Source organism: Silene latifolia, chromosome 5 (assembly GCF_048544455.1).
Source record: "Silene latifolia isolate original U9 population chromosome 5, ASM4854445v1, whole genome shotgun sequence".
Classification (NCBI taxonomy): Eukaryota; Viridiplantae; Streptophyta; class Magnoliopsida; order Caryophyllales; family Caryophyllaceae; genus Silene; species Silene latifolia.
Genome location: NC_133530.1, coordinates 71556870 through 71575487, shown reverse-complemented (window position 1 = coordinate 71575487; position 18618 = coordinate 71556870). Strand labels below are relative to the sequence as shown.

At 32.6% G+C, this 18618-nt stretch overlaps 2 protein-coding genes across 2 annotated transcripts; both read left to right on the top strand.

The window, feature by feature from the left end:
* Nucleotides 1–903: 903 nt before the first annotated feature.
* LOC141657530 (large ribosomal subunit protein eL36y-like) lies at nucleotides 904–3175 on the top strand. The gene is made up of 3 exons (XM_074464795.1): nucleotides 904–1033; nucleotides 1837–1941; nucleotides 2790–3175. The coding sequence occupies exons 2-3, from the start codon at nucleotides 1840–1842 to the stop codon at nucleotides 3018–3020; spliced, it is 333 nt and encodes a 110-aa protein (XP_074320896.1). The 5' UTR covers nucleotides 904–1033; nucleotides 1837–1839; the 3' UTR covers nucleotides 3021–3175.
* Nucleotides 3176–6713: 3538 nt separating this feature from the next.
* Nucleotides 6714–7229, top strand: LOC141655520 (uncharacterized). Its single transcript, XM_074462597.1, has one exon. The coding sequence runs from the start codon at nucleotides 6714–6716 to the stop codon at nucleotides 7227–7229; it is 516 nt and encodes a 171-aa protein (XP_074318698.1).
* Nucleotides 7230–18618: the final 11389 nt, after the last annotated feature.

Here is an 18618-nt window from a genome sequence, read left to right as displayed (position 1 = left end):
TGAAGTTTGCGATAACTTGTTGGTGGATATGGCGGTGGAGAAACAACGTCGCGTTTGATAGGGCCCATGAGAATCCAACGTACCCAATCGAATTCCTCCATCAACAATTTACTACTTCGAAATCAGTGTTCGATAAATTCTCGCTTTTCATTCCTTCACCTGGTTCCATCCGCAAGGAAGTGTTTATTCGTTGGTATCCTCCGCCTTATGGATGGTGTCTTCTCAATACAGACGGTGCCTCAAAGGGGAATCGGGACACGCGAGTTTGTGGAGGTATTTTTCGGGATGATACAGATAATTTTATTTCAGCTTATTTATTCTCGGGTGGTATATGTACGTCTATGAGAGCGGAGATGCTTGCCTTGGTTGCCGGACTTGAAAGAGCAAGGGCTCTCCAAATTAAGAAACTCCTTGTCCATATGGATAATGAATCTTGCATCGACTGGTTTTGGAGGACAAATTGGTTAGCAACAGTCTTCGACATTTAGTCTTTCGTTGCAAAGAACTAATCCGGGAGCCTGGTTGGACAGTACACATACGCCATGTATTTCGAGAAGCAAACAAGGCTAGCGATTGGTTAGCTAATAAAGGAGTACACTCGTCTACCATCATCAAGCACCTTGACGCTCCCCCGGAAGCTCTTCGAACGATCCTTCGTGAAGATCTGTTGGGTGTTACTACACCCCATTTTATTCCTTAATTTTCGGGCTTAGCCCTTTTATGAACCAAAAAAAAACAAATTTTAAGGGAGTTTTTTCTAAAAGGAGTAATTGTTAATTCACTCTAAAATTTTAGGTGACTCGGATATTTGAACAAAAGCGGACACCAAAGCTAATGCTGTACGTATTTGTGGAAGTTATTTGAAATAGAACATTGACTGGGCTTGGGTTGACCGTCCGATCCAGGTAAAGATAAACGGGTCTTGGCCTATAAACCCTAAGCACACGTCTAAAAACTCTCCGTCGCCCCACTTCACATCTTCTTCATTTTCATTTTTCACTTTGGCTGCAATTCCTCATTCTCTCCCATTCAGGTCTCTTTTCTTTTTCTTTTTTCTGCTTTCAATCTTTGATATTCTCTATATGCTCTCATACATGATTTCAATTTTAAACTTTGTTTCGATTTCTGTATTGTTAACTTGTTAATATGACTTTACATTGTTACAATTAATTTATATATCAGGTGAAAATCTTGCATTTCAGGTTTATATATTTGTTTTATACTTCGTACTAGCAAGGCTAACTATTTATCGTATCTCATAATTTGGTTGATAAATTTCTGGGTGCTATTTAGACTTCAAATGGTTTGCGATTTCGTGATGCATTATTTTGGTATTGTTATGCTTTGTTTGATCAGTAGTGAGCCGTGATTAAGTGTTGCTGTATATGGATGAAAGGGTTTTGTTCTGTAAATCGATACGACATCCAAATTATGTGGTTTCTGCGTCTAAAATGATGTCGAAATCGGGTAATAGGGTTTGCTAGATGATTATTTGGAGATTGTCTCCTTTGCTTCTGTCCCCTTCTCTCACATTCACAACTTATCTCCAATATGATTATCTAACGAAGGATGTTATTTCTTGGTGCTTTTGCGCCCTTGTTCAGTGTTGCCTTGTCCAACTGTTATGGACTTGGGTTAATGCGGGTTAACTGATATTGATGGTTTTTTCGTCTGCAATTGTAGTTCCTTTACCTTTGCTTTAGATAGGAACGATTTTAACTGAAAAAGTAGTTCTCATATATGATACATCCATGTCGTTGTCAGTTTCGCTGTGAGTAAGTAGCTTATAAAGGATAGGTAGGCTGACTTGTGTGTGTATGTGGTGAATTTTCATAGGTAATGGCTCCCAAACAGCCAAACACTGGTCTTTTTGTTGGCCTGAACAAGGGTCACATCGTCACTAAAAAGGAACTTGCTCCAAGACCGTCTGACAGGAAAGGGGTATGTTGTCTTTTGTGTTAAACACTTGGTTGCTATTGTTGTAACTCGTTTATTGTCCGAACATTACCTTTTACTGCTGCTGTAGTTGAGGCTTATGTTCAGATAGTAGTTTCAGATAGTGGTTTAATTGTTTATCCCTTCATTAGGATACAAAAAGAAAGGGATAAGAGGGATCTGGATTGAGTTGGGGAGGCAAGGTGTATTAAACCAATGCCATGTTTTCTCAAAATCTCTCATATGCTCGAGGAATATTGATCCCTCCATTTCCCTTTAACCATAATTTTGGTTTGCTTAGATTGGAGATGTTCTCAAGGTATTGAAGGCCAGTGCTGCTACCTTTTGAGATTATATTTATAGCGTTTATCATGCAATGACCTGTTTATTCTGTTTCCTACATCTAGGTTAAACCTCGTTTTATTTACTTGGTGAAATGTTTTATGGATATTAGAATGAAAGGGCGTTGAAGGGAAGATAAGAGGGGTTATGATCGGTCTATTACTTGTGTACAATGCTAATACTTTAGGGTGGAGGTGGCCAGCTAATGCCCTTTTTTGCTTTGTTGCTACCGACTACCTCACCTCAACTTTGGGACATCACCTTATTGTTACAAGGGAGTATATACTATTCTCCCACTAGGCCGACACCGCTTCATTTCCTCATCACATTTATTATCTTCCTCTTTTGTTACCCCTTTGTTTGGACCTTCCTCTCTTTATCTCGTAACTATTACCCCAATTAAGTGTGGTGCCCTTGGGAGAGATTTTCTCATATTTAAGGCTGCTGAATTCAATCCCCTTAATTCAGTCAAATGTCTGAATGTTGGTTTGACTTTTACTCTGTAAATTCAGAAAAAAACCAAGAGGGTTGATTTTGTAAGGGGAGTCATCAGAGAGGTTGCGGGATTTGCTCCTTATGAGAAGAGGATTACTGAGCTTCTGAAAGTTGGCAAGGACAAGCGGGCACTGAAGGTTGCCAAGAGAAAGCTTGGAACCCACAAGAGGGCAAAGCGAAAGAGAGAGGAGATGTCTAATGTTCTCAGGAAGATGAGGGCTGCTGGAGGTGCTGAGAAAAAGAAGTGATCTCTCCAAGGGAAAAGCTCGTCACAATCTTGTTTTGCAGTAATATTAATATTAGTTTCCTGTTATTACCCGACTTTTTGTTGACTTTAAATTTTGATCTGAAAGATTGTGTTTTAATCGATGTTTAAGAATGGCGAACTTTGTTTTTGTGCTCACTGTGACCTTGAATTAGCTGTCTTTCATTTTGTGGAGTATTGTTCTTGGTAATTTTATGAATTTATTTTACTGCCAATTTTTTGACGAAGAATCGTATGTGTTATAAAGTGGCTAGTCAAGTAACCATTTTGGTGAGAAAGCCGAACCTTAAGTCATATACACTCACTCATAGATGTCAGATTCGCATTGTGCTTAGTTAAGCACTCGTTTGGTTAGGTGGGTAGTGAGTTGTGTATCGATGCTGTTTAAATTTAGGTTTCGGTTATTGTTGGGATGGGTTATCGTCGGCTTACAAGGAGTAAAAATTTTGTTGAAATTTTTTTGAGACTTCAAAAAACAATTGCAATATTCTTATTAACTTATTTTCTTTGAATGAAGCAAAATTATTGGTAGGGTCGGCCGTGGCCATTTCGTCGGCTTGGCCTGGCGCCGATCAACCGCCTCCCACGGGCTGATCTTAAGTTGTACAGATTAGGCCTGGTCTGAGATCGGCCCATGACTATTTCTAGTTGGGGCATTGATTGATCAACAAGTTTAGTTTGCATTATAATTTGGATAATATGATTTAGTTTTGCTATGTCCTCTAGTCGCTTTTGAGTTTGTCATGATTTTTGTAATCGTTTTACGCTTTTTTGGGGTTGAGTTGTTTTTATTATCTAGCTATCTGTCAGATTTAATATGTGATGATTATAATCATATTACATCATTCATCTACATCATTCATAATAACTAGGGGATCGATCCTATCCTCCAAAAATAAGTGTTGCGGCCTGTTATCAAGAAGTTTCATTAATTTTCTTTAAAAAAAGTTTAAAAATTTGCTGTAGTTAATAAATGAGTAAATTATCAATTACACTACGCTAAATTCACTTTTTTAAACTAACTCACGTCAATTTTTTTTTATTAAATTACACTCAAATTAATAGCTCAGTTTATAATTTGCACCCAAAATCGGTTTCAGGCCACTTTTCCGTCAATTTTGAAATTTTTTGGGTTAAAACATTTATTTTATGACGATTTGCCCTTCTTCCTTCCTTTATTATGCTTATATATGTAGGTTAGATGTTTTTCTCCTCATTCATTCCCTTCTTCATCCTTCTCTCTTCCCTAATTTGATTTCCTTCATTGTGTTCCTCATTCTTATTAAGGTAACTCATTCTCCATTATTTTGAAATTTTGTACTTGGATATCGGGTTTGTTAAAGAAATTGTTGATTGGGTAAAGCCGGCATTGGCAAGAGATAATGCATCTTATTTATGTTTTTTTTTTTTTTTTTTTTTTGACGAGGGGTTTATTTATGCATTGGAAGCCCTTTATGATAAAGAAAGTGGAGGTTAAGAAGATTAAATCAGTGTATTGTTCTTCATCATCAACATACTAAACACAAAATAGAGTTAGAGAACAAATTCGAAAGAAGAGATAGAAAGACAACTTACATAAATTACTTAAGTGATATATGGTGATGATGAACAATCTCTCAATAATTAAGGTTTCTGGATTATGACGGAAATTTTAGAGAATTTTTATAGGGAAATATTTGGGGAAGTATTTGGGAGAAATAAGGTGTAAAAGGGAAAGTAAATAAAGAGTCATGAATACAAAGAGTTATACACACGGGGGCAATTTCATCATTTCATAATGTCCCCCCCCCCACCCAGAAAATGACATTGGGTGCAAACTATAAACCGAACAATTAATTTGGGTGTAATTTTTAAAAAGAATCTGACGTGGGAATTAGTTTAAAAAAGTGGATTAAGCGTGTGTGTAATTGATAATTTACTCGTAATAAATTTCCAAAGATTTGGCAATGTGCAACTACAGCTTTGCTTTCCTATGATTAGCACAAGAACATATCAATCAATACTATATATTAATTCCAGAAACCAAGGGACTTCAATGTAATTAAAGAAATTTATACAAATTAATTATACTATATAGTTTTAAATCAATAGCACCGTGTGATGGACCCGTTTAAAGGATCTCAATGCAAATATTATATAGTTTGGGTTAAAATTAAATTATATAGAAGCTTGGTAATTTTCTTAAACATGGTCAATTTCCTTAAAATAAAATAATTAATTAAGATGGTCAATTTCAAGGAGACTAAAAGAAAGAAGATGTCTGGTAATTTTCCTAAATATTTATAGAAGACTAGAAGATGGTCAATTTTCTTAAAATAAAATAATTAATTAGTATAAACATGCACACTTATGGTATTAATTATTATCATCATAAAATTATATATTAAATTTAAAATCTATGCAATTTTATTAAACCTTTATAGTTTATTAGATGTATAGAGATGTTAATTATTTAACATACAAAAATATAATAAGTAGGTTATAAATAATTCAAGTTAGATTCCATAATATATAATATTGCATAATTCTTTCGAATTGATTTAATGCATATATGTAATATATTTATATAAATATATAACTCTCTTAAAATTGCATGCCTAAGTAGTAAAAATAATTTCGTTAGTAAAGAAAAGAATTGCAGTAACATTGGATATAGTTATATGATAATAATCACTCATTTGAATAGTAAAAGTAGCAATATTATCAACGAGATTAGTGAGAGTGGTTGAAATAACAACGGGAGTAGTGAAATAATCAATATTAATGCGGCAATAGTGAAAGTAACAATAATTATGGCGGGAGTAGTGAAATTATCAATATTAATGCGGCAGTAGTGACAGTAACAATAATTATGGCGGGAGTAGTGAAAGTAACAATGATTACGGGCAAGTAGTGAAATGTTATTACTATTGTTTCATTAATAAGAGTAAAATATTAATAGCAGAAGTAGTGAATTTGTCTCAAAATTTATTTCAACGTAATTTTAGGATATGTTATAAAAAATATATTAATGATAAATTTATGTTTTATGTAACTTTAAGTAATTTTATTTAATGAAAAAAAAAATTAATGGTAACTAGAGGCAGCCCGGGCGAAGCCGGGCACCAATACTAGTTTAAACATAATCAGGGTCTCATAGACTCGATTGCTTTCAATATTTAATAATCACCCAAATTGTAGAATAAGACGCTCCCATATGATGAGACGATTTTTTTTAAAGAAAAAGGCTTATTACTTGGACTATATATTTTCTGATTATTTTTTTGTAATTTTTAATGATAGCCACTTGAGTTTGCCTTTACCTACTAAACACTAGTGCGTCAAAGCAGCGCAATGTTTAAATACTTGGGGCAAAAGAAATCCTTAGAAATATAGAATTTGGAAATAATCCTACGTCGGTGCATACCTTAACAAAGTATATAAAGACGACTATCCCTCATAATCTTAACCATTCAACTATTAACGCTTCTTTCATCACATCTTACAAATTTCTCAAAACCTTAAAAATTCAACCATGACTGCCCTTGTTTGTGGTAAAAGATCCTTCTGTTTCGAAGACGAATTCGAAAAGTATTACCCTTCATTCAAAAAACACCGTTGTTCATCGTCCTCCTATATATCCCCCTCTATTTCAAAAGATACCCTTATCAATAAACTCAAGCAAACCTTTCCTCTAATGGAAGACCAACTCCTATCCAAAACCCTAGAAGATTGCAACTTCGACCTTGATCTCACCATCGCAAAGCTCCAAGAGCTTCGCTTGTCTCAATCCCAACCCGGCCCTACTCCCAAGACGAATGAAATTAAGCTTGGAGAAGAAGATTTGAAGTGGGTTGAGTTGTTTGTCAACGAGATGAGTAAGGCTACAAGTGTGGATGACGCAAAGTCACGTGCTGCTATTGCGCTAACAGCACGTGACCAAGAGAAGACCGGCCCAGTCAAGGAACAGAACCTCCAACTAAGTCAAGAGAATTGCGTCCTAAGACGGTTGGTTGTGGCTCAACATGAACGACTCAAAGCTCTCGAACAGACGAATAAGAAGGAAGCCGAGAAGTTGACTGGAATGCTTGCTCAATGTAAGGAAGAGTTGAGGGTTTCGGAGACGACTAATTATGCGCTCAAGTGGCATCTTAATCAAGCCCGTTGCTCGTCCGCCATTAATACCACTAATTTTCCTCCTGATGTTTATTAGCCTAGTTTGATGTAATGTTGACTTTTACAAGCCAGTTAAACTTGGTTTGGCTCTTAATCTTTCGGTATTTTTTTATCGATCGTCTTATGATTTTGATCCTATATTCGTATCTAGAATTATGATTGATGATATTCAATCAAATATAATTATTTTTGATACTTGTTTGTACCCAATATGTTTAATGCTCAAATCAAGGAATTGAACATTTAATTATACTCCCTCAAAATTGTAGATGTTCCAAGATAATTCGTACGAGTATGAATTACGGAGTAGTATATTTGATCATCAATCTTTTGGTGTGAGCAAAAAATTACTTAGAAATTTGTTTTGGTAAAAATTTACCGAGTTGTTAATTTAGTTATATGAGTGATAGTGATTATTCTTAATGCCTGATTACGATTAGAATGCAAATGATAGGTACGGCGAAATAAAGACAAACGAAGAAAATGACACGGAGGATTTTTGGTGACGCGGAAAACCCGGTGTGGGAACAACCGCGGGGGAGCCGGAATCCCACAAAATCAATCAATCAATCAATATCTATCTATATTAATAAAGGAAGCTTTTTTCGAGCGATTACAGAGAATCCAAGTTTTATAAAACGCTTTCAATTAAAAAATAATATATATAATATATATACATTAATAATTTCCCAAAGATAGATAAAACAATTTAAACAAATACAAATAAAACTAAAAAAATACTAGAAGATAGAGTTTATGAGTCACCAAAAACAAACTTGAAAATACTTCCTATGCATATATATACTCCATATTTAATAACCCTATACATCACCCACCAATACGTAACGTGTTTTTTTTCTTTTTTTTATATTGGCTTATAATATTTGACATTGATGATTAGTATTCTTTCTATGAGTTTTTTGTGAGCGTTTATATATGTAGTTATTTTAATATTTGCATTGTGTGCGTAATTTTTATATTTGTATGTGTCCGCATGATCTCTTCTAATACGGTTAATAGTTTAAGTGCGAGTTAAGGGTAAGATAAGGGTCTCAACTTTGACATTTTTTCCAGTTAGGGGATTATACTTTTAAAGTTTCCGGGTGAGGACCTATAAACAAACTCCGTTAACATTTCCGTTAAAATGATTAGATATCCATTAACAGCATTAAGATGAACAGAGAAAAAAAAAACGTGAGAGAAAAAAGAACGATGACAATCGAAACATGCAGCGTCACAAGTCCTTTTCTAGTTCACTAATCACCATAGGAAGTTTTTATGAGCCTTGTGCTCGTCGCCATCTATTTATCCATCTTCATCATCGTCGGTTACTCAAACCTTTGAAATGACAGCGACTTCGGTATTAGTTTTAATAAATCATCCAATGGTGGAGTCAACTGTTCTGTTCTTGGAAGTTATGACTTCTTCGTGAGTTAACAATCTAGGTAGGTATGTGCAGTGTATATGCTATGGCAGCAGCGTAACAATTGCAGACAATAAGAGATGGTTTTGTTTCGCCCTGAATGGCTTGCAAAAAGAATATTGAATGATATGAAAGCTAGAGTAAGGGAGAGGGATAAGAGTCATTTAAACATTTTTGATATAGAATGGTTAGAGAGCAAGAATCTTATGTAATATGATCATATGAGCTTTGTACATTGATATCTTTTTATCTAATATACTTACCTTTCACCAAAGAAAAAAAAAACAATCTAGGTATGCACAATTAGGATAGTCCACTACTAACCTGCCTGGTGAACCAAGTTGTGCTTGTGACGCTAGAAAAGAAGGGTCATCAACAAGCTGCTCTAAAAACCATCGGACTTTCGTAACCATTGTTAGTCCACACCTCAACAGCCTCGAAAGATTTCAAGATAGCATAGTTGCGGACCTTGCGGTCTTCAGTCACCCCCACGCTTTGCATATAGTATCAGGGTGCTAAATCGCCTACATAAATTGCTCCTTAGGAGTTGGACCCAATTTATTGGAACTGGCTTTTAAGACATAATGAATAGGCTTGAGGAGCCCCTAGAGGCCAATATCATGCGCCATAATCCACCAAGCTTGATCCATCAAGTCATCAACATGCCTCGCCCATTTGGTCACTCCCGTCTCCAAGCCAATAAGTCAGCTCGGCTGTAAATATTCCATTTGCCATCGGTCAAGTAAAACTCAACGAGCATCCAAAATCTAGCTGTTTTAAAGATAACAGTCTTAAAGTACATGGGCAACAAGAGAGTCTGAATTCTACAATAATCTTTAAACTGGAAGTTCATCTATGAGCTAACTTAATTAATTCCATCATCTTCTTGATATGGAGTTGGCTTTGTGGTGGGATACTGGGATGTGCACTGTGGATGGACAAGGGAGTGGTGAGAAGAATAAACTTATTAATTAATTTTCTTTCAATTAAGGTGGGACCCACATAAATTGCATAAATCATGCATCTCTGTATCATTTGCGCTAAAGTTAACGGAAATGATAACGGGAGGTCCTTAACGGGACAATTTAATAGTATAGTCCCTTAACCGGAAAAAATTGTAAAGTTTAGGTCCTTATCTTAACCTTAACTCGTTTAAGTGCCTAATTTTTATATTTGTATGTCAAAATATTTTTGTTGTTTATAAAAAAAATTAATACTCCGTATATTTTATTTTTCGATTTCCAGGTCACTTTCATGCATATTCCCCATCTCGTCTATGGAGGTATGCAGTCAAACTGGTTTTTATATTTTAATTTTGATTTTCTCCGGTTAGTTTACTGCATAATGCTAATTATAACAAATTGGCCCTTTGTATGTAACCTTAGCCGCAAATAAGTTAAACAATCCGGTAACTATAATAAGTTAACAATTAATCCAAGATTCAAGGACAGGATGCCTACTTGAATAGCTTTACATAATATCGTAAGGGTTTTTTTTTTTTTTTGAAATAAAATATCGTAAGATTTTACATTATCATATTTATCGTGTAAAGTTCTGAAGGCTTTATGATTAGTTAATGACTATAATAATTTTATTATTGCGTCTCCTTTGCTATAGTCTAATAGCCACCGTTTAAATTGCATCGTAATCCCTCTGGGCTCGAGCTAATTAGGCTTTATGTCTTACTGCCACTATAACGAGTATAAGAGTCATTAACTAAGCTTACGGTAGTCCTTTTGTGACTAATATTATGCTCTATATTATTAGAGGAAGTTTTTTTTAATGATTATAAAGACTCCAACTTTTGTCAAATACTTTTAAACAATGTGAGAAAGTCTAATTTTTACGAACTAATCCAAGTTTTATAAGAGAAGATAATATACTCCATATTATTTAGTTAGAAGATTATACTAAGCAAGAGAACCTAAATGTCAACACATAGCTATGTCATATTGCTAATAAAAGCTAGAATCGTAAATATCATCGTATTAGTGTTTCGGTAAACTTAAAACATAGCAAATTACATCTTATGGCTTAGGATTAAGTGAAAACTAAGAGTCTTAATCCAATTACAACACAACTAGAACATTATTATATCTTCATCGGTTGCATGCAGAATTTGGAGATGAGAAGGATGGATAAGAAGATGCATCATGGGATTATTTATGTCTAAGTTCGATCAGTAACACACACAACTAATCGCCTAATTAATCAGTGTATTTGGATTTTGGAGCCTCTATCGTAAATGTAAAAATTTAGTTATAATATATGACTAAAAGCTTAATACTCTCAACATTAGAGAGTCCAAGTTTTAAAATCATGCAAAATGATAAATTAATGAAAAATAGATAAGACAGAAAAATAAACTAAAATAAGTTTATGTTTCGGAATTTTAGAGCTAGAAAAAAAAAAAATCCTCCATTCCATTGAATTGTTTACGTTATTTATTTTAAGCCGTTCTATTTGATTGTTTATGTTTCCTTATATGGATATCTACTTTTATACCTTTGGTGTATGGGTACAAAAAAGTATGAGGCTTAATGAAGATATTTTAATAGGTAAGCATGTGAAAAATAGAGATACCCTACTTTCTTTAACATTTATTCAAAAAAATAAACGTACACAATTCAATGAAACAGAAAAATATGAATTAATTTTTATATTTAAATTCTATAAGCCAATATAGAAAATTAGTCATTAGCAACACCACGCTATTAGCTAGACTTCAAATATTCCTTCCTATTCACAGTAAACTTTTCATTTTATTTTGACACAAAAATTAAAAAAAAAAACACAACCCCATCAAATAAATAAATTTGGGCCACACAAATACATTACCCCACCGTACAATTAAATTTGGACCACACAAAGACTTAAAAAAAAAATAAGGAAGTTATTGTGAATAGACAGAAAAAAAAATAGGGAAGTTTATATTAAATAGAAGGGAGTAGGTTTTAGTATAATATAATCATATTATATTATACTAAAAACCGTTATCCCCTTTATTCACCCGCACGGAGAAATCAAATTCCATATAATATAATCACATTAATTCTCTTTCAGTTGCTAATTATTAAATGACAAGTGTACTAAATTGAGTGTTGAAGACCAATTGATTAAGACACTCAAAAATGAAATAGGTAAACAAATGACCGGGACGAAGAGAGTATATGATATATGTACAATTAGTTGATCAGAGATTAATCTCATATATGAGCAGAACACCACAAAAAGAAAGTAGCATATTGTTTCAATCGTGAAAACACTTTTTAAATACTACATTATGCCCGACAGAGGATTACAAGTAGGCCCGTGCATCGCACGGGCATTAAATCTAGTATATAACTAAAGGAGGCTTTTTTTTCCTAATTATACTATTAGCATTAGAATTAGGAGATAATTAATTATTTATAATTTTTCTATTATAATTAGGAATATAATTTTTCTATTAGAAACGAGAATTAATTAATTATATTATCATTTTCCTATTAGAAATAGGAAATAAATTACCAATTTCTTAAGGTTTTTTTTTTCCTAATTATACTATTAGAATTAGAAAAGGTTTTTTCCTAATTCTATTATTAGCATTAGAATAAGGAGATAATTAATTATTTACAATCAATCAATATCTATCTATATTAATAAAGGAAGCTTTTTCCGAGCAATTCTAGAGACTCCAACATTCGCGAAAGACTTTCGACCAATAATAATATAAAAAGTTTTATAATTAGATATAATAAAATATTATTTACGTATTGAAGAAAAGATAAAAGTCCACTACCAACATCTATATCTATCTATCTATATTAATAAATAAAACTTTTTAAATCTACTTAAAATGATAATTTAAAAAATTACATGTATCAAATCTTATCTACAAATAATGATCAATAGAGTTCAACATTATATACGTATATATCATAATATAATAATGCATCAAAATATAGAAAACTCAACATGAATTTGATTATATCTATAACTCAGCATGAAACAAAAACTTTGATAGTATTAGGTCACTTTTGCCAAATCTGGTAGGATTCTTGTGGGATGAGTTTTGTCGACTTATAAAGACCTAAGCTAATAAGTATAATAATTTCTTATATAAAGGGATTCCTCATGCATAATCGCCTCACCAGTTTTTGTGGTTTTTGTTTGTGTTGTTAATAATGAGCGTGAATAATATTATTTTTTTTCTGATATTATTACTTTGATTATATATTGTATACCGTGTCAGTTTTGTTCTTTTATGTTTTACTAGATAATTTGGTGTTTGGTTTAAATTTTTGACGATGACTGATACATACATAATTGCATGGTAAATAATGAATTTTTTTTTGTATGTGCAGTTTGTTGATGAATTGTTATCATCTCGACGAACTAGAAATAATACATATGCCATCGTAAAAGGTATATTTATTATTAATTAGATCTTCTAATACAATACATTATTATTCAGTTTTTGGAGTTTCAACATGGAGTGTCAGGATCGGGTTCTTTAAGCTTCATAATAGTTGTCAACATAAACAATCAAATGATTTATACATTTTCTTAACACTGATGTTTCGACAACGTATTTGTCAATGCTGGTTCTCTTAATTCTCTCTTTTACTACTACACTTTGTAATGTTGATTATGCTAATTGTGTTTATTGATACTGTTTCTTAGGAATAATATCATGATCAGTCACATATAGTAATAAGGCAATTCAATTTCGAAATTTGAGGAACAAAACTAGACTGAGAATGTAACATGGGCGAATGTAACATGGGCGTAGCGTTTATACTATAAACTCTCTATATTTTTGTAACCAAATGTGTTTGGTGTGGTGGTTGTTCACCTCATCCCTTAACCATGAGGTCAGGGGTTCGATCCCCGCCCATGGGAATGGAGCAAACTCTTTGGCCAGCCGTTTACCTCTTCGTGAGAGCACCCGCGGCGAAGAGATCACACAAATTTATTATAAAGTAGGTTTTTTAACAAGTATTTTTATTGATCACTATTAACGGCAGATGCTTTGTATAAACGCTCGACTATTATTGCTTTATGCTACTGAATAATTGCTAATAAGTACTTCGTAATCACGTGACATAGCTTTTTAGATGATTTTAAGCGTTAAATCTTTATTAGCAGTTTCCTTCATCAGCCTCTATGTTATTGTTAATTAGAAAGGTTTGAGGATAATTCACAATATGTCGTCAATTTATGTTAGAAGTATTTAGGATGGAATTATAATTGTGGATAAATAATAAACCATCATGCGTAGAATTTTATTAACATACATAGCTAGCTAATTTACAACGGAAATTGGACAACAAGTTGTCGCTTGATGTGCTAAAGTGGTCCAGAAGAGTACGAACCTAATCATGAAAGCATATCGCTAAATTTATGTTGTTTGTTACTCCTTCCGTTCCAATTAATAGTTATCTTTATTTCGAAATTTCCTTTATAAAAAAAAGTCAAATATATAACTACATATTAGAACGGAGGCATTCATGATTCATACGAGAAATTTATTTTACTGAAAATAAAAGATAATCAAAAGACGAAGACATGGAGTATTGTATGTTCAAGGAAATCATGTATATATCTAATTCTTGGGATAAATTGAAAACAAAAACACAAACTCTGTTGATTAAATATATGACATCCCACAACCAGTTTAAATAAGGATAAAAAAAAAGTATGTCCTTATTGTTGGATTGATAAACAAGTATAAAAATTCACATATGCGGTACATAAGGGTAGTCTCCCGATAACATAGTAAGATACCGTTTTTCTTAAGTTTTTGTGAATACCGTTTTTCTTAAGTTTTTGTGCTTCATTTTAACCACTTGGTTAAAACGTCATAGATTATTATGAGGATGTAAAAATTGAGAAAAGTTCAGTCACACAGCCTAATTAAGAGTATTATTACATCATAATAAGTTCAGTTATTATTACATCATAATAAGTTCAGTTAAGTTGAGAAAAGTTAAGCTCATATAAGCTCAGTTCAGAAAAGTTAAGCTTCTACAAGTTTAGTTCAACTCCTATAAATTCAGTTTAAAGACGTTAGCTCAATTTATATTCATGTTCTATAAGTTAAGTTATAAGTTCAATTCAGCCCCTATAAGTTCTATTTAGAGAAAGTAAGCTCTTATAAATTCAGCTCATCTTCTATATGTTCAGTTCAGTAAGTGCAAAAGAACGGAGCCTTAGAGAGTTAGAGTATTAATACATCATAATCATAGATTATTACAAGTTGGCCCGGGCATCGCCTGGGCATTAAATCTAGTATATAACTAAAGGAGGCTTTTTTTTTTCTAATTATACTATTAGCATTAGAATTAGGAGTAATTAATTATTTACAAATTTTCTATTATAATTAGGAATCTAATTTTCCTATTAGAAATGAGAATTAATTAATTATTTTACATTTTTCCTATTAGAAATAGGAAATAAATTAACAATTTATTAATGCTTTTTTTGTCCTAATAATACTATTGGAATTAGGAGATAATAATTATTTAAAATTTTTCTATTATAATTAGGAATATGATTTTCCTATTAGAAATGAGAATTAATTAATTGTTTTACAATTTTATTATTAGAAATAGGAAATAAATTCATTATCTACAATTTATTAATATTAAAAAACCTTTGATATATTTATAATATCCAATTTTATAAGAAATTCCGATTAAAAAAATAATGTATTATGAGGTTAAAAGGTCCTAGGTCGAACTGGGTTGTGACAAATGTGCATGAATAATACGTACTACATGGATTTTACTCATGTAAAGAGTAAAAGGAACGTGGAAATATGCCCCTACGTCTTTTGTTATTGCTAATGTCATATTTAATTATACATAATACGAAGTTTATTTTTCAAATGTCATATGTATTTCTCCTACTAATTTTAAAGTTATTTTCCTCACAATACACTTCAACTTCTATTGATAATGTATTATTATATTATTTACATTCATTTGTCATTATATAAAAGTATATTAATCAAAATTTAAATAAGATATTCACAAATTATTGATAAGTACAAAGTTTGATATCTATTTTTCAAGCAGTATTAAAAGATAAAGAAAGTTACTGCTAATTTGCGAATCAAAATATCATATTATGACAAATGAGTAAATGTTTTGAAAAACTTTATTGTGCGATTGTTTTACAATTAAAAGTAAAAATGGTACCACGAGTAATAAAATAGATTAGAATGAGGCTTAAATGTAAATTAGATACACTTATTATAGAAATATGTATAAGGTTAAGATTCAATTCAAGCAACGATCAACATTAAAAAAAAGTCATGAAAAACACATAAAAGGGTAAGAGTAGTCTTTCCCTAACATAGTGAAGACCGTCTCTCTCAAGCTTTTTTTTTGACAAATTTACATGCATAAAAAAGGGCACTATCCAATTATATGTTGTTGATGCTATATATTTTTTTTATGTATAAATTGAGCACATCATCACTATAATTTAGGGAGAGATACGAATTGGGGAAGGGTGAGACATATTCCTCATGCATAATACGATGCTTTAACCACCTTTAGGCAAAAATATAAAAATAAATGACAAAATCTAAACCTAAAAGGGGGTCACGTACTTGCCAACTCTTCTATAGTTCTCTACCGCATTAATATTCTCATGAAGTTTATGACATTTATTTCATATTAATAAAAAAAATGATTGTCCTGCTTCGTACAATTTGTGATTTATAACTTTTAGCTAACTTACTTGAACTTGCTTAAATTTATATATTTTAAGTGAAGAATATTAATTATAAATATGATAAAGATAAAGTTTGATCTTTAATTTCCCCAGAGATAAAAAAAACTCAATTTTTATTTTCTTATAATATACTAATTAAAGGTCATAATGTAAAACAAGAAATTACACCACAATCTACTATTTCAATATGTCGATGATCAACACTCAAAATAGCACATTTGTTATTTAAATAGTGTAAAAACTCTCAAAATGCTAAAAAAAATGTTCAATCTGTCGTTATCAAACAAAACCTAAGTTTCTGCATTTTTTTCGTCATGTTCAACTTAATATTTACGGGATGTAAAAATGATGGAAGTTCATAAAGTAGTGATTAATTTTCTGTTAGTTAGATGGACTTTTCAAGAGAGAGATGAAGCTTTGCATTTTAGACCGTTTTATGTGTGAACCGAAGGGATGAAGCAGTGGCCTAAAGGTTGTTTCGAGTGGGAATGAGATTGATTGCGACGACTTCGTTTGGACAGCGGGGGCCCACGGGGGCGCTTGGGAGGAAAGAGAAACAAGCGTTTGCATTTTTGTATAGAGTCGCCACCAATTTTTATGGGAAATTGAAACCGTTCGAATACCTCGTGTCATGTCTAGACACAAAGTAAAGACATGAACACTAAGCAATCGTTACCCTTAGCATTCTATGTCTAGAATGACTCTCGTGGATGCCAATGAACACGGGTGTTCACAGATATCTGGAGTAAGGGGTGAGGGTACGTATTAGGAAGCTCTTTTGATCGAACACCTAATCCCGCCCGCCTTGATAGCGGCCTCTACTAATGATTAGGGAAGTTATTCGTACTCGATATATCATCGATTATATGCATGCAATACAACATCCAATAGATTAATCCTAAAATGTGAGAAATTAACTAAGTCGGTGAACAATTAATTAGCATACAATTAATGTCAAAGTTGGATTTAATGCTCAATTACATGTGAAAACATCCAAATGATACAAGAAATACAATGATAAATACGACAGGAAAATTGCAATAAAGAAAATTACAATAATTACAATGGAATAGGCGATTTATGTCGAAAATACCTTTAAAACGGATAATTTGAGAAAATGAATAAAGGAACAAATAATTAACGAACAAAATGAAGGTGATAATACGATTAATAGTTAATTATACATATGCTAAATAAACTAGGTCAAGGCAAAACGGAGTTCGTGGACGAGAATTCAACTCGAATAAAGCGCAATGAGTGCGTCGTCCTTGAATAGGCGCATCGATTCTTTGCGTCTGTTCGACTTTAATTCTGGGCTGTGAAGCCGGAATTGCGAATTGTTAATATCAATTGGTAAATTTAACGATTGATTAAATTATTTACTCGGATGAAAGTGATTAATAGGTTATTTACATGTGATTAATGGGTCATAAAAGCAATAAAACATGGATGAGACGGAATATTACTAATTAATTTACGCGAAAGAATGATTGATTAGTGACATGAGTGAATGAAACAGACTAAACAAGATGAACTAATAACAAATTAATGATGAACATGCGAATAAACAGATGAAAATATATCAAAAGGATCGAATTCCAGAAACTCAATATGAACAAATCGAATCTCTAAAACCCGAATTGAGTTTAATGACAAAAACCCGCTAATATGAGATTATAAGGGATTTAAGTCGGATTTAATGACGAATTAAACATGTTAATGAATGATGAATAATATACATGTGAATTATATGCTATTATGATGAAGAATTAACAAACAAACGAAACAAAAACAAGAATTTGACGAATTGCAGAGGACGAAGGAAGAAGAAAGGAAGCAGGAACTGCGGCAGCCTCACGAAGAGGCGCAGCAGTTGCTGCGTCCTTTCTCGACAGTTATCTTCTGGAAATCCGTAAAAAAAGAGGTTTTGAACACGGTTTTAGAAATCGGTCTTAATGATATTTTCGACATAAACCTTACATTAATGATACAATAATTAAAATACAATAAATAAAAGAGAGATTTACACCCTCAGACTTACATGTTGACGAAACGAGAAGGACTAAGATATCGATTAGTGATGCTCGACGCGAATGCGAAGAAAGTGCCCTCGTAAGAGGAAAACGATTAGATTAATTAAGTTGATTGATGTGGAGTTGGTCAAATTGGTCGGTCATGCAAACGAGGCTGGTACTCAGAAAAGATCCGAGCTTACGTGGTCGAATGTTCAAGCACGTAGACGCCAAAAAGTAAGAACAAAGGTCTAGAATGCAAAGGG

What these genes read in the sequence shown, in the direction of transcription:
- LOC141655520 (XM_074462597.1), top strand. Translation starts at nt 6,714, where the DNA reads ATGGAAGACCAACTCCTATCCAAAACCCTAGAAGATTGCAACTTCGAC.
- LOC141657530 (XM_074464795.1), top strand. Translation starts at nt 1,840, where the DNA reads ATGGCTCCCAAACAGCCAAACACTGGTCTTTTTGTTGGCCTGAACAAG. An exon ending in GACCGTCTGACAGGAAAGGG is followed by an intron (nt 1,942 to 2,789) that starts GTATGTTGTCTT and finishes CTGTAAATTCAG; the next exon opens with AAAAAAACCAAGAGGGTTGA.